General features: G+C 36.2%; 1 protein-coding gene across 1 annotated transcript in view; it reads left to right on the top strand.

Moving 5' to 3' along the window:
- The window catches only part of CUTC (cutC copper transporter), a 26079-nt gene extending 22697 nt beyond the window's left edge, over positions 1-3382 (top strand). The window contains exons 7-9 of the mRNA XM_040623951.1: positions 361-388; positions 2001-2106; positions 2880-3382. Of these exons, the coding sequence (XP_040479885.1) occupies positions 361-388; positions 2001-2106; positions 2880-2994 (249 nt within the window). The 3' untranslated portion in view covers positions 2995-3382. The remainder of the gene's footprint in view (positions 1-360; positions 389-2000; positions 2107-2879) is intronic.
- The last annotated feature ends 14033 nt before the right edge of the window (positions 3383-17415 follow it).

Below are 17415 nucleotides of genomic sequence, written 5' to 3'. Positions count from 1 at the left end.
TTTAAATTCAACTACTTCCATTCCACTGCATACCAAGAACTCAGAATTAGTATTATTTTTCAATGGCTTTTCTTAAGGTGATGTGATTGTTCAGTATTTATACTGTAGTCCCCTATTCTTTGTGTTCATCACAGTACAAGTCTTCAAAGCAATACAATAAAATAACCTTTCTGAATAGAAAGAGTTACTATGCTAAACATCTTACCCAAAATCCCAAAGAAATAGAAATGACTATTGAAAGTTAGACACTAGTACTAGTTTTTAAAATTTAATATACTTTCACTCATGCTTCTGTTCTCACTGCCTTATTACCCCATTTTAGAGAAAGATATTAAAATTTGTTTTTTTTTCTTTTTTCAGGCAAAAGGGAGGATTGTGGTAATGCCAGGTATTTAATTATCTATCCATTTGTTAGTATAACACTGAGGTGCAGTGGAGGAAGAACAAAGGAGGCAGGACAATATGGGAGAAAATATTAATACATGGTATTCAGAGAGAAGAATATGTAATTTGACTAAAAATTTAAGATTGGGAGATCTGTGCTGGAATTTAAAACTTCAGATAAGGAGAGCGTTCTAGCAGGAATTAGCTCAGATAGTAGCAAATAGGGAAGTGGATTGATTGGGATGTTTGCTCTCCCATAGTATAGAGTTTTGTGAGCATGGATGTTCATCTCTGGTGAAGCACACCAAGGTTGACATGGCTATACTGAGTTAGGGCCAAATGTCCTAGTTGTTAACAAGGTGTAAGCAAATGTTTAGGCATTATCTATGGACAAATATAATACTCTCTTGGTTCTTGAAAATCTCTGATCACCAAATTCTTCCTTATAGCCAGAACAATGGGAGCATATGCTTCTGATGATAACCATAAGATCAACTCGGTACATACTGGCTCATTAGAGATGAGCAATTTTTAAAGAATTAATAAGGGGATCTAGAATCAGAGTGAGACAAATATAAAGACAATCTTAATTTTTTCATATTAATTTTCTCAAACATATAAGAAAGTAGGAGATAGCATAATGAATACTCCTATATTCATTCCCTAGATTTAACATTTTCCCACATCTCTTATCTTTTTTTACCCTTAGTATTTTAAAGTGAAAAGCATCATGACATTTTGTCTTCACACATGTCTAAAAAAAGTCTGTGTTCTTTCAGGTTCTTAGGGCTCAGTGATATTACTGTACCACTAAGAAAAAAGAAAACAAACGAGTTAATGATTTCAAAAGAGTATGTAAAGTCACGTTACTTCATTAAAAAATCTTTATTGAATACATCCTTTATATTAGGAAAGAAGGATATAAAGATGAGTAATTTTATATTAATCTGGTATCAGTTCAGAATATGATCGTTTATATACAAATATTTAATTAAGAGATTGTCCAACAAAACAAAAGAGTTGTTACAAGGTACTTGATTGTGCAGTTTTACTGAAGTAGAATCAGGTTCTTCTGTGAAAAACAAAGTTGGTATTGTAATGAATAAACTGTGTAACACCTTGCATTACTCCCATTTCCAATGAAGTCAGTGTGCTCTTTGAATCCTGGGTTAGAGTGAGAACTTGTGTCTTTCAGACACATGTCTCAGGCTGTGCTTTTGTAGCTTCATCCTCAAACTTACCCTTACTTTTTGTTTTAATTCGATTTTGCTTAAATGGAGGGGGAGCAGGGATAGAGCACTCAGTGATTTTTCCTTACCCTAGAATAATCTTTTTAAAGTCAGTATCACATGATATTGTTACATAAACCAATGGATGTATAAGATTCCATCATAGGGGTTATATGACCTTATTAGTTGTTCTCCAGAGCCTGTAGCCTATCTATGTCTTTTATCATTTCTTTCTAATCTCATTCTGGCTTAGTAGAGAGAGAGTAACTCTTGAGTCAGTGAGAAATTTTGGTATGGGAATTTCAGGTAGAGCAAGCAGTCGCTATTATTCATTGAATTTTTTACAGAATTCTATTCTACTTAATGTGTTACTTACTCTTCCAACAGGGGGTGGCATAACAGACAGAAATCTACAAAGGATCCTTGAGGGTTCGGGTGCTACAGAATTTCACTGTTCTGCTCGGTCTTCTAGAGATTCAGGAATGAAATTTCGGTAAAAATGTATTCTTTGATTCATACAACAAGGGACAGATTAATCTTTATATCCTGTTAGAGGAAAACCTTAGTTGATGGCATGATTGCAATTAAAATGTAAGTATTGCAGTCATTTTTGCAGTTTTTCAACTACAAAATGGTTGTATCCTGCCTCACATAAGCAGGCTCTTCTGAACGTAGGTGAACTTTATATTTTTAAGTCATTGCTGAACTTAGACCACTTAATAATAAACCCTAATTCAGCAGCTAAGCTTCAGATGAGTTAGATATGTATGCATGCCCATTCAACTGTGATTTCCTTTAGCAGAGTTAATAACTATGGTATAAGGATGGAAGAGTCATAGTCATTTTTATCCCTCCTACCTTTAATACTTTAGTAGTCTCTAACCTTTGCTATTTTTAGTTATTTTGAAATTATACCACCATTGAGAAATTGAAACTATTGAGTGTTTTTTATTATACTCTAGAAGACTCCCATAATTTAATAGTTAGTAGTTCATTATTTCTATTTAGAATTGGGGAAAATGAGATGTAAAAGAGGCAAGAGCCTTAGAATTACATTTCTAGGTATAAAATCAAGTATATTGTCAGGTGCATTTGGCTACTAGATGTTTCAAGTAATTAATAAAAATTATGAAATATGGGAATCCAGGGTCCTTGACCTATTAAATAGGTCTTGAACCATTAAATAGCCTATAAAATGAAGCGCCAGTAGGAGGGCTCATTTAACAACTTATGTAATTATCTGTCTTTTTATTATTTCTGTTGCAGAAATTTCTCTGTTGCCATGGGAGCCTCTCTTTCTAGCTCTGAATATTCTCTAAAGGTAACAGATGTGGCACGAGTAAGGACTTTGAATGCTATTGCAAAGAATATTCTGGTTTAGACAGACCTCTTTGAGAGACATGGATATCACAAGGTGAAGGTAGAAGAGTAGTCTATAATTATGACACAGCTTTAACCTTATTCTCTGTCTGGCCAGGACAGTCACAGTTTAAGTCTCACATGGCCATGGAGAGTGTTTCCAAGAAGACAAAGAATTCGAACAGAGCTACAATCACTTCCTTTTCTTAATCTTGCCAGCCATCTCTGTTATCATGGTTAAATGTGGTCTATGCTTCTTCCACAGACAGAGGTTTAGTCTGTTTTGTGGAATTAATTGATGAACTGGGAAAACTGAACTGTAAGGTATGAATTTAGAGTGTGACTTCAGGGTCAATTTAATAGCAGAATTTTGCTTTTTCATTTGTAAAATAAAAATTTCCATTCTGTTATGGTAGTCTCTTTTTTTCATTTAAATTCAACTTAATTAACATATAGTGTATTATTAGTATCAGAGGTAGAATTTAGTGATTCATCAGTTGCATATAACACCCAGTGCTCATTCCATCAAATGCCCTCCTTAATGCCCCTCACCCAGTTACCCCATCCTCCCACCCACCTCCCCTCCAGCAACCCTCAGTTTGTTTCCTATAGTTAAGAGTTTCTTATGGTTTGTCTCCCTCTTTGTTCTTGTCTTATTTTATTTTTCTTTCCCTTCACTTATGTTCATCTGTTTTGTTTTGTTTCTTAAATTCCACATGTGAGTCCATAGTCTCTTGAGAGTCTCAGAGACTATGGACTCTGGGAAACAAAATGAGGGCTTCAGAGGGGAGGGGGGTGGGGGATTGGGATAGGCCGGTGATGGGTATTAAGGAGGGCACGTATTGCATGGTGCAGTGGGTGTTATATGCAAACAATGAATCATGGAACACTACATCAAAAACTAAGGATGTACTGTATGGTGACTAACATAACATAATAAAAAATTTTTTAAAAAAAGGAAAAAAGAAAAAGAAAATTCCACATGTGAGTGAAATCAAATATTTGTCTTTCTCTGACAAATTTATTTCGCTTAGCATAATAATACTCTCTAGTTCCATCCACATCATTACAAATGGCAAGATTTCATTCTTTTTGATATTTATACCACATCTTCTTTATCCCTTCATCTGTCGATGGACATCTGGGCTCTTTGCATATTTTGGCTGTTGTGGACATTGCTAAAAATGGTCTGTAGCCAAATATAAAAGGGAAGATTTTTTTCTTTCATTTTTTCTTTTTATTATGTACTCATTAGATGGGCAAGACACTAAGGATACAGAGTAAAATGGTACAGCATAAAAATTTCCAGATGTGGGAAGGAGGATTTAAGTTTTCAGACTTATAAAGGCAGAAGTGATCTCTAGTGTTTACCAGATTACTTCTGCCTCTGGTCCCAGGTAGAGAAGTGACTTAGCCATAAGGTTCATCTAACAATTTACAAAGACCTATAGTAAAAATTGGGGAGGTTATAGATGTTAGCAAAATATCTGTTTCTTTCAGCTGAGGCCACAGATAGGGAGAATGGATTCTAGTGATGAAAGATGCTTTTCTATGAGCAGGGTCCCAAATTGTGAAGTTCATCACTAGCTTTATCTATCACTTTCATATTTATAATCTCATATTAATAACACACTGATAATAGAACTGTTGTTTCTATTTTAAGAGAATAACTGAGGCATAATAGAAAGAGCTTGCCCTTAGTCAGAAAGCTAGTTAGTGTAGCCTCTATGAATAGTGTGCACAGATTTGGGTACTAATGAATGTGTATAGCAAGAGCTTTGCCTTTATTTAAATGAGTCCCTTACCTCACTTTTAAAACTTAGATTCTTTCCCAACTTTTTCTGGTATAATTTCAGTGTAGAATATTTGCTGAGTAATTTATGAAAAATGAGAGGCAAACTATTTAAAAACCAACAATAACCTCAGTTGTTTCTTTTCTTGCTTGTTCAGACTATTAGTAATGATAATAAATATTTCTAAAAAATCGTTTTCATTATCGACTTTAAATATAGATACAGATATGTAAGTATTACATACACACACATATAATCATATTTAGTGTTTTGGCCCAACCCTCCCCCATGCTTGGACTTCACTGTATGATCTTCCAAAGACAACAGCAAGCCATGTTATCACCTCATTTTTTAAAACACAGATTAACTAGGGATGTGAGAGGTAGTGTGAATTACTCAAACTGTAACAAAATTAATGTTGTTTATGAGACTTGAATGCTTCTGCTTTAAGATGTTTCTGGCATATGGATGTGGTACAGAGAGCAGTACTCCTGGGCAAATCAGACACACCTGGGATATCCTAGTTCCAGTTTAAGCATGAGAAAGTTGACTTAATTTTTTGAACTTTAATTCCCTTACTTGTAAGTCAGGAATAATAAACCGTGGTTCCTGGTTAAACGATATATTCAAATACCAAATACATAGTGAATACCCATTAAGCGTTAGTTCTTTTCTTCTAATTTAGCTTTCTATTATCAGTCTTTGATAGTTTAAAAGCTCTTCCCAGGAAGCTAGGCATTGAGTATTGAAGCTAACACTTTACCTTCTACTATGTGAGTATAAAAGAAGCATAAGATAATTCCTACCTTGATTTTATTTTTCTACACTTTAGTCCTGTTTTTAAATATTTACTGATTATTTCATATGTATAAGTTTCTTCTCAACAATATTATAAGTATTTTGAGGCTAAGGGGACATGTCTTTATGTTTTTGTATATTTCTCATATATGCTAATCAAATTGTATACTCATAGTATTGATTACCTTGCTAGTGGAAAAAGAGTGCTGGAGTGGCAGTCCTGACTATATCACTATCTTTGGTAACTATGCTGGGTATTTTTGGTTTGCCCGTCCAGATCCACTCTTCACTTTGTTCTGTAAACTGAATCCAGCAACATAAAAGTCATTATACACTATGACCAAATCGGGTTTATACTAAGAATGCAATCCTGGTTTAACATCCGAAAGTGAAACACCATATTGATAGAATAAGCCATAAAAATCACACAATCTACTCAACACACAAAAAGCATTTGACAAAATCCTACATCCTTTCATAATAATAACACTCATCAAACTTGGAATAGAGGGAGCTTCCTCACCCTGATAGAGTACCTGCAACAAAACAAAAGCACACAACTAACATCATACTTAATATTTTACTTAAAATAAGAAATAAGACAGGATGTCTACTTTCACCATTCCTAGTCAAACATTGTACTGAAAGTTCTAGTGAGGGCTATTAGGCAAGAAAAAGAATTAAAAAGCATCCAGATTGGACAGGAAGAAGCAAAACGCTTTCTATTTTTAGTGATATGATCTTGTATATAGACAATTCTAAGGAGTACAAACACGAAAAGTTAAATGAGTTCAGCAAGTTTGCAGGATATAAAGTCAATATACAGTTGTATTGCTATACACCAGCCATTAACAATCTTAAAATGTAATTAAGAAAACAATTTCATTTATAATAGTATTATCAAAAAAGAAAATGCTTAGGGATAAATTTAAAGAAGTGCTAAACTGTATAAAAACTACAAAACATTGTTGAAAGAAATTTAAACAGACCTAGCATAAATAAAAGACATCCCAGGGTGCCTGGGTGGCTCAGTCAATTAAGTGTCCAACTCTTGATTTCAGCTCAGGTTAGGATCTCAGGATTGTGGGATCAAGCTCCAAGATGGTCTTTGCGCTGGTTGTGGAGCCTGCTTAAGATTCTCTCTCTCCCTCTCCCCTTCCCTCCCCTTCTCCTTATCTTAAAAAAAAAAAAAAAAAAAGACATCCCATATTTATAAATTGGAAGACTATTGTTAAGATAGCAAGCAATTCTCTCCAGTTGGCCTACAAATTCAGTGCAATCTCTCAAAATCCCAACTGTGTTTTTTTGAAGAAACTAACAAGCTGATCCTAAAATTTATCTGGAAATACAAGAGACTCAGAATAATCAATCTTGTAAAAGAAGAGCAAAGTTGGAACACTTAATTTTAAAACTTACTGCAAAGCTGCGGTAATTAAGATAATGTGGTACAGTCGTAAGACAAATATATAACTCAATGCAATAGAATTGAGAGTCCAGAAATAAACTCTTATAGTCAGTTGATTCTTGACAAGGGTGCCGAAACAATTCACCAGGGAAAGAAAGGTCTTTTTAATAAGTGGTGCTGGGACAACTGGATATCCACATGCAAAAGAATGAAGTTGGTCCTTACTTCACATCAAGTACCAAAATTAACTCAAATGGATCATAGGCCCAAATACAAGAACTAAAACATAAAACTCTAAGAAAGAAACAGGAGTAAATCTTTGTGCCTTGGGTTAAGCAAAGCTTTAGGTATGACCTCAAAAGCACAAATGACATAAGGAAAAAAATGGGTAAATTGGGCTTCATCAAAATTGGAAACTTATGCTCAAAGGAAAATGTCAAGAAAGTGAAAAGACAACCTACAGAATGAGCGGAAATGTTTGCAAATCATATCTGATAGAGGGCTTACATCCAGAATATTAAAAAAAAATACTTACAGTTCAACAGTAAGACAACCCAATTTTAAGATGGGCAAAGCATTTGTGTAGACATTTCACTAGTTGACCAACAAACAAGTACAGGACGAGATGCTCAACATCATTAGTCATTAGGGAAATGCAGATCAAAACCCCAATGAGAGACCACTTTACACCCACTAGAATGACTATAATGGAAAAGACTGACCATACCAAGTGTTGGCAAGTATGTGAAGCAACTAGAACTTTCATATACCTCTGATGGGAATACAAAATGGTGCAGCTGCTTTGTAAAATAGTCTGGGGGTTTCTCGAAATGTTAAACATAGAGTTTCCATATGTCACAGCAATTCTATGCGTAGGTATATACCCAAGAGAATTGAAAACATGTTCACACAAAAAGTTGTATCCAAATGTTCATTAGCACCATTTTATATCTTCTAGAATTAGACCATAACCATTTTGCAGTCCTTAATGACAAATCACTTAAAGACCACCAATACTAAAACCATCAGGTAAAAGGCTGAGTAGGAGCTGAATATACTATAGATTATTTGCTACTCATAAAAGTAGGAGCTCAGCGTTATAATGGAGCTATCTGGTTGTTATCAACTTAATCCAGTGGACAAACAATATTACTAGCAGTGGGAGAGTATACTACTGAAAGACAGAATTTGAGAGGGGAAGAGGTCATCCAGAGTGCACAACCTGTGTTAGGAATTGCCGTTTGGAGGTCTCCAATGTGCCTCAAGGAAGAGTTGGACTACCTGGAAAGCAGCTGTAATAAAGTGTGATGGTTAGCCATTGATTAAGCAAGAGTGAACAACAAATAGCTCATAGGGTGGCTTGGAATTTTCCAATTTTAGCATTGAAACGTCGTATAGCCTGGGAAACTCCTCAGTGCCAGACAAACTGGGAAAGTTCAGTCACTCTATCAGCTCAGTAAAATTACCTTTGCCTCTTACCTTCAATCCTCACATTCCTGTCCCAATCCTGGAAATTAGATGACAAGGAATTGAATAACAGGAAAAATGATAAAAGGAATAATACTTCTCTCCCTGGCAGTTGCTGAGGTCACTGAGCCAAGAAAAGAGAGTGGCTTTAAAATGAATGTGAGATTGTTTTGTGGGTGATAATAATGTTCCAAAACTGATTACAGTGAGGTTGCACAACTCTGAATATGCCAAAAACCATTGAATTGTACACTTTAAGTGGGTGAATTGTATATAATTTATAACTCAATAAATCTGTATTTTAAAAATGTGAGTTTTAAATTAGATTAGCTTAAACCTTTTAATGCCTGAAGAAGACCAAAAAGCTATAGAATCTGCCTGAGATGTGGTCAAGGGCAGGGAAGAAGGTTTTATACAGTATGGTTGAGGACAACGGTGGAAGCAAAATATTGTGTCTTGTTTGTTTTCTGTTTTGTTTGCACTTGATAAACTGGCTATAGAAGTTTGAATGGATTCCTGTACCCTGCCACCAAAAGTTGTGGTTAGGACACCTGAGGAATACACATTCCTGTATAGACCTAATACATCTTCCTGTATAGATGCTAAGTTTCATCCTTGGATAAAAGTATAAAAATTGTATATTTGGATTACTTTGCTCTGATCCCTCATAGAATTTTTTTTTTAAAAATCAAAGCATGTTGGCATTATGACACTGGTCTATATTGAAGATGTAATAGAAAACAGTTGTATAAAATATTTACATAGGTGTGTTATTGAGGCCCTAGGGGAGACTTTTTTCCTCCTTAAGTGTTAGTCTGAAGAGTAGCTGGGCTTCTAAACAAATAATTTGTTTATATTTTATGTATATGGAATCATGTCACTATCAAGACATTATTTTCTTGTCTGCCTAACTCTTCCTTTCTGAAGCTGCCCTGGAAAGATGATGCTTTCCTGGTGGGATTGTCAGTCATATAGTTTCACTTCCCCTGCCTGTGGGAGAAGGCACGTGACCCAGGTGAGCCAGTTAGAATGCCTCATTCTTTTGTCCACATGATTGATACAGAGAGGAGAACACAACGAAATTGGACCATTCAGAATCCTACCAAGGATTTTTTCTGGAGCTCTCGGAAAAGAGATGCTCTCCTGACTTTAGAATTACTGGCCGTAACAACCCTGTAAGCCTAGAGCTTTTGTAGTCATCTTTGCCAGCAAGTAAAAAAAGCCTACTTGAAAATGAAACTAACACAGAGGTAAATGTACTGAGGACATTGTTTGACTCTCTGGACCATCTGTGCCTAAAGATAGTTCCATTCGTGGTCTTTTCTATTAAATGAGGAAATACATTTCCTTTTTAAAGAAATACCAGTTTGATTTGGATCTATCACTTGTAAACAAAAGAGTTAGAGTTAATACAGTTTCTGAGTACATTTTTCTCCTTTATTTGACATGTAGGATTCTCAGAGTTAAATTTGCATCCCACCTGTAGCAAGTGGACAAGATAATATTGAATGAATTTGTGCAACGGGCTCATCCTTTGTTTCATCTTTTTCTATCCTTTTTTTTCTTCACTCATATTTTATCTTGTTATATTTGATGTATATCATTTCTCTCTGTGCTTACATACCTTGAAGAAGTCCATTATTGTTTCTGTGGAGATAGGGCATTTAAAAAGTCATCCTATTTGGAGATCTTTCAACCCACTCACAAGGGTCCACTCACATGATGCCAAAGAAATAGCCCTTCCATTTTTATAGATCGAGGGGAAACAGTTGCCTCTCATGTCAAAAGTCATTATTATGAGAATAGCACATTTTATTTGTTTAGCCTCTGTCCATATGCCCAGCACTGTAACTCCTGCCCTATAGATGCAGCTTCCACAGTGAAAGAATTTAAAGTTGACTTTATATGATTGAAATTATACATTTTTCCTTTAAATAAAATATGAGCCTCTTCGAACTCTTTTTGCAAAAACCATTCTGTAGCCCCTCTCAAATATGTCCCCAAACAATAAGTAAAAAAGCCAAGTGCAAATAAAAGCACTCTCCCAAAATTGCTACATGTATGTGTGGATGTGTGTAAACACAGAGGAAATGTATTTCACCGTCTTACAGTAGGCTTAAAGGTATTTATCCAGCAAATTGTCTTAGGTCCACTACTTTGGCCATCTTCATGCTCTGAATTCACAAAACTGGCAATAACGATAATAGTCCAACCATAAATTATAAGAATGTATCTGGTATTATGAATTTAAACAACTTCATAGGAAGAAGGCCTACATATGTCAAGGCAGTACTTTCTCTTACCTTGATAAGAATAAATTCAGATTTGTCTTATCAACAGTTTCTTTTGATAACAGATTGTTTTGGTGCTATTTTCGGGGAGGCAGTATTCTACAGAATTCAACATCTTATATGTATTTTCCCTTGTTTCCTTCAGTCCTCAAGTTCCCCCTGAAAGCAACCACTATTAACAATTTCTTGTATATACTTCCAGAAATTTTTATAATTTACTTGTATTTAATTGCTGGTAAAGCTATGTGCTTTTCTGTGTGATAATTACTTTTTATATTGCCCCATGTTATTTTTTTCAGATACATTTCCTGTTTGGTTGCTTTCATATTAATACTTGTTTTATAAAATTCTCTTAAAAATTAAAAAAAAGTGATATAAAAAATTCTCTATCTTTATGTTCAGGTATCACTTTTTGTCCCCCAGACTCAGAAGAGTATTTTTCTATCCACTGTGTATCTTTTTATGCTAGTCCGTTTTCTTCTGTTGTCTTATGACCTATCAAGAATATATGTTATGACAACAAATGAATCATTGAACACTACACGAAAAACTAATGATGTACTATATGTGGGCTAATTGAATTTAAATTAAAAAAAAGAAAAAAGACAAAAAAAGAATATACATCATAAGATGATGTGAAATAAAAACCTTAATTAATCACTTTCTTCCTATACTAATAGGCTGCTGTCCGAAAAACATTAAACAATTCATCCTATTTCTCTGTCGTTTGTCAAAAGTTACAGGATTTCCTTTGAATTTACTGGGACATTATTCTGTACCATCAATAACTTTTACTATTTTTTAAAATATATACTCTTTTTTAAAACTATATGAAAAGTTTTAGTAGTTGACTCTTTATTGGGGAGGCTTTAAGTCTAATTCAATGAGTTCATTCATTATTTAAATGTATTGCAATTTGTTTATTCTTCCAGAAGAGTTTCACTATATTTCAGGTTTTAATAATTAAAAGGATATAGGTTTATAATAAATGACGATATTCTAAAAATTAGTGCTAATTTAATCATCTGTACATCCTATTTGTTCTCTGGTTATTCTAAAAAGATTTTTTGTTTTAGCAGTACAAAAATATACAGATTATGTTTGGTGGGAGAATTCGGGAGTAATTATCTTGTTACTTTATAATTATAGTTTTTAGGTTTTGCTATAGGAACATGAATTCCTAGGCCACATTTTAAAATATGAAGGAAAAAGCCGTCTTTTTGCTGTTCTCAGTTAAATCCCGATATCTATTTTAAGGTATTGCACAAGAAAGAAAACCTTTCTTGAGTTCATCTGTAATCATTAACTAAAAGTATATGACTCTTTGCTTGTCTTGAACATTGAACTTTCGCAGATTTTTCAAAGTCATTTAATGTAATCATTTATTAATCAACATCTGCTTACTAAATAAAAATGATACAGCACATTTTTTGCTAGTTCATTCTGATCAAACATTCTCCTACTGAATTATCTCTGTGCAATGAATTTAATGTACACACCTTGAACCATTAAAAAGAGATGTTTGGAGACCATTAGGAAGAGATTTAGGAGAGATCATTTTACATAAGACCAGCAGAGGAAAGGCCAGGATCCAGGTTTCCTGACTGCTTTCCATCTTGCAATCGTTCTTAGTACAGTCTTTACCCATCAACAATAACAGGAAGGGAGAGAGTTCACAGAACACCTCATCTGATAGAATAGGAGCATTCCTACAAACTTGTATGTATTTGACATATTCAGGTCACAACCTCAGGGCACTAGGACAGCTTGATTTCAAGAAATCCTACAGTGTATCTTCAGGTAAAGGGAATCATCACACTCTTTTCGTCTTTTATGGTAAATTGCATATACATTATATCACAAAATCTTGGAAATCTTGTAGTCAGAACTTCTCCCCAGAGCATATATCTTTTGTCCAGTGTTCCCTACCTCATGAAAGGGTAGAAGGACATCTGACAATGTTTCTACTATGCAGCTATGGAACATTATTCTTCAGAAATTGTGGGATGTAGAACTATTTTCTTAACCTTCTGAACCTCAGTTTCCTAATTGGTGAAATTGTAATAAAAGTACCTATCTCATAGCATTATTATAGGGACTAAGGAAGACAGAATTGTTAGTGTCTAACATAGAAATGTGTTCATTATTTAAGAAAACTATGTGAGGTTGACATATAATAGAGATCCATTAACTGGGAGTTACCTTAATGCCTGTAAGTCATTGGTATGAATGTTTAAGGTGCTGGAGTGACTGTGGACCTTCTTGGCATGGAGGTAAAGCTCTCCCTCAGGTTACTAATTCTGTTCATCTCTTTGAACTACACCTTTTGTAGTTGTCCCACAGATCTTAGCTATTCTGTTGTTTTTCAGTCTAATTTCTCATTGCTTTCCAGTTTTAGCATTCTCTATTGAGATCTCAAGCTCAGAGATTTTTTCCTGAGTTATGTCCAGTCTACCTGTAAGCCTGTTAAAGGCAATCTTCCTTTCTGTTACAGTGTTTTTTATCTCCAGTATTTCTATTCTTTCTTAGAATTTCTATCTCTTTGCCTACATTGCCCATCTGCTCTTGCATGTTGCCTATTTCATCCATTAGAGCCTTTAGTATATTAATCATAGTTGTTTTCAATTCCTAGTCTGATCATTCCAACCTCCCTGCCATGTCTAAGTCTGGTTCTGATGCTTGCTCTGTCTCTCCAAACTGTTTTTTGCCTTTTAGTATGCCTCGTAATCTTTTCTTGATAGATGGACTTGATATACTAGGTAAAAGGAACCGCTGAAAATAGGCCTTTAGTGATGTGGTGGTAAGGTGTTGGAGGAGAGAAAGTGTTCCATGGTCCTATGATTAGACCTCAGCCTTTCAGTGAGCCTATGCCTCTGGACTGTGAACTTCACAAGTGCTTCCCAGCTCCCTCCCTTAGATGGAACAAGAAGGCTAGAATAGGCTGGATTTGGGTATTTCTCTTCCCCCAGGTTGGTTAGGCTCTGATGAAACCCCAACAGGTTAAGTTCTGGTTAAAGAGCTTCTTCTGAGAGCAGACCTTGTTAAGAACAGAATGCTCTGGTATATTTCAAATGGCTTTTGTTCTCCCCCTGTCAGAAGCAGGAGATTTTTCTCCAATATTCATTGTGAGAACCTCCTAAACTCCTGAAGGTAAAGCTCACAAAAGTGTAGGGTAGAGCTCCCCCATAACTGAGTCTCCCTGGATTTTTTTTATCTTTCAGACTTGACTGAGACTTCAGTTGGACTTTAGGCAGAGACTGAGTCATCCAGAGCAAATTCGTGAACAGGGTCCAGCAGCAAATGAACACCCGCTTGGAACGATTCACAGAACTGCTTTCTATCAATTTGATTAAAATATTTTATGAAAACGAGCTGGAGTTGCTGATGTGCAACCTTGGCAGTGTGGACATGAATGATCGGAGACAACATTCTATTTACAGGAAAGGCTACTGCCCAAACCCTCCTGTCATTCCGTGGTTCTGGAAGGGTGTGCTGCTGATGCTTGCCAAGAAGTGTCTCCGGTTACTACAGTTTGTCCCAGGGACATCCCAAGTACCTGTCTATGAACTTATCTCACCCTTTTCTCCCAGTGGTTCTCAGCTGTTCACAATAGAGCAATAGTGGAGTTCTGAACTGCCCAGAGTTCACACATGCTTTAACGGCTTTGACTTACCTCCATATGAAACCTTTGAAGATTTATGAGAAGAATTTCTCATGGCTGTGGAAAAGGCACAAAGATTTGAAGAGGTCAGTTGGGTACTCCCTGCCTTGGGGTGGTTGTTTATAGAGTAAGTCCTGCTTGTACTTTCGAACTTGCCCAACAGACTTGGCAGAGACAATGGCAGAACAGTTGCGTGGTGTGCCTCCTGGAACAGAGTCTTCCCCCATGCACTTCCCTGAGTTTGCATGTGGGAAGCCAGTCATAGGTCATACTCCTGCATTTTCTACTAGAAATTATCAACTGGGAGCAGAGTCTTCCCCCATGCACTTCCCTGAGTTTGCATGTGGGAAGCCAGTCATAGGTCATACTCCTGCATTTTCTACTAGAAATTATCAACTGGATGATGTGTATACTAATTATATTTCAGGAGGACCTTGCCTATTTGTGTTGTGCTTTTGTAGGCAAAGCCCTTAATAAATAGTTCATGTAGTTAAAAAAAAAAAAAAAAAAAAACAGGGGCGCCTGGGTGCCTCAGTCATTAAGCATCTGCCTTCGGCTCAGGGCGTGAGCCCCGCATTGGGCTCCTCCGCTGGGAGCCTGCTTCTTCCTCTCCCACTCCCCCTGCTTGTGTTCCCTATCTCGCTGGCTGTCTCTATCTCTGTCAAACAAATAAAATCTTAAAAAGCAACAACAACAAAAAAAAACAAAACTCTCAATGACTGTGTGACTTTCAGACCCTGAGACTCTATCAGTTGGTCAGTTATAGTTCAGGGATCCTTACCCTGGCGCTGGATCCTGTCGAGGTTTTAGTTCATGGGGTTTTGTGATTCTCTGCATTTGCTTGTCTGTCTTTTCAATTTTGGGGGGCAGCATTTTGCTGTGTGACCTCACTTCTCTTACTGATCTAAGAAGAGTTGTTGATTTCTCAGTTTGCTCAGCATTTTACTTGTTAGGATGGAATGGTAACTGCCAAGCTTGTTATGTGCCAGACCCACCCACTTCTTTTTTCATTTAATAATACATCATATGTGTATTCCATCCACGTCAGTATATATTCTATAATCTCAGTATTTGTTTTGATGACTATTTAGATCCTCTTCCGTCTTTTTTTTGGCTACTCAAAATGTTTTAAGCACAAACGAATACAAATTCTGCTTGTTTTAAAACATGATTATAATTTCTATCAGTCATTTTGTTCCTCTTATTTTCAATAGACATCACGGGGGATTACATTTTATCTACAGAAAATAATTTTACTCACAGCATACCCCTCATTAGGTCCTCTCCTCAGTCTCAATGAACATTTCCAAGCATAGCCAGCTGGCTTTCCCAGCTACTTGCTAGACAAGCGCAGTCAATAGATTCTCCACCTGCTAGAAAGATAGAGGACTGACCTGGTTGTCAGGAAATAACTCGGACATTTAGTTAGATGTTGTGTGCTGGTTTTTTCATGCTTGAGGGAGACTGTCGTTACACTATTGTCAACAAACAAAGGCAAAAGCCAGGACTTAGAAGAAGGATACAGGAAGGGAGGAAAACACACAGTTTGGGAAGAGTGAGGGTCTATTCTTGGCTAAGCTAATTAGCTGGAGGGCATCGGTTTGGGAAGCCTGGTGTTGAGCAGGCCAGCGGGGTCATCAGGGAAAACAACTGCAGATATTTATGACTTTTCTGAAAAGCCCCTGGAGCTTGGCCATGGGGCATGTGCAACTAGTTGTCTATTATCTTCCTGTGTACCATTAGCATCACCCCTTTAGGTAAGCCAGATTGATACTGTTTGTTTCTCTCGTCAGAATTTCTCATTTCCCCACTTTGGTCAACGTAGCTCCCCAAAGAATGGATTCAACCATGAGGATTTCTTTCTTTCTTTCTTTCTTTCTTTCTTTCTTTCTTTCTTTCTTTCTTTCTTTCTTTCTAGACAATATCAGTTGGATGTCAGCTGGGGATATTGGACATATAGCATGTAATCATTCTGATATCCAACAGTGGAAGCAGGCAACAAGTATGAGGATAATCACAAATCCGTAAGAAGTATTTGGCGCCATGTTTTTATCCAGGTTTTATTTATGCATTTATACATTTATGTGGTAAATATGGCGATGTCAACTGATTACATAAGAATAGTGTAGAATGTGCATATTGAGGAACTAGAAAATGTTGTTTGTGGTAAACAGTAGCAAATATCCAGTCAAATATATTTGGAAACCCTAAGGCCTAAATCATTTTAACACTGTTACAGGCACATAGAAAAGTGTGGAAGTTCATCTTATGGTTATCTTCTCATAAGAAGAGAACTGAATGGATGTCCTAATAAAAGTTATACATCTTTCAAATGTTAATAATTCATAACATATCCGCTGGTACTAGTGATAAATGTTACTATCATTTGTGAGTTTAAGGTAACCAAAGGTACAAATAATTTTAGGCCAGGCATTCAAATATACATGAAATATATATGTATGTATGTAGACATTAAAGTGTACATTACGCTCTTGTTAATTACTCACTGTAGCTATAGTCTGTACATAACCATAGAACAAAAAAGTGTTTTTTTGTGTTCATGACCAAAATGGTTTCACGTGATCCCCCAAATGATGGCATTTGCACTTTAATACGTTAGCAAGCATGTATGGCTGCTGTTAATTTAGGGTGACCTGATTTTAAAAGAGCATTTGCTTTACTATGGGAGGGAGTATGGGGAGTTGTTGTCTAATGAGTATAGAATTTCAGTTGGGCAAGATGAAAAAGTTCTGGAGATTGGTTGCATAACAATGTGAATATACTCAACACTACTGAACTGTATACATTTAGAAATGGTTTGGGATGGGGCGCCTGGGTGGCTCAGTCGTTGAGCCTCTGCCTTTGGCTCAGGGCGTGAGCCCGGCGGTCTGGGATCAAGCCCCACATCAGACTCCTTGGCTGGGAGCCTGCTTCTTCCTCTCCCACTGCCCCTGCTTGTGTTCCTCTCTCGCTGGCTGTCTCTCTCTATGTCAAATAAATACATAAAATCTTTGAAAAAAAAAAAAAA

This window comes from Ursus maritimus, unplaced genomic scaffold, assembly GCF_017311325.1.
Source record: "Ursus maritimus isolate PB19 unplaced genomic scaffold, ASM1731132v1 scaffold_7, whole genome shotgun sequence".
NCBI lineage: Eukaryota > Metazoa > Chordata > Mammalia > Carnivora > Ursidae > Ursus > Ursus maritimus.
The sequence above is the reverse complement of the archived record's forward strand: the minus strand, read 5'-3'. Positions and strand labels throughout refer to the sequence as shown.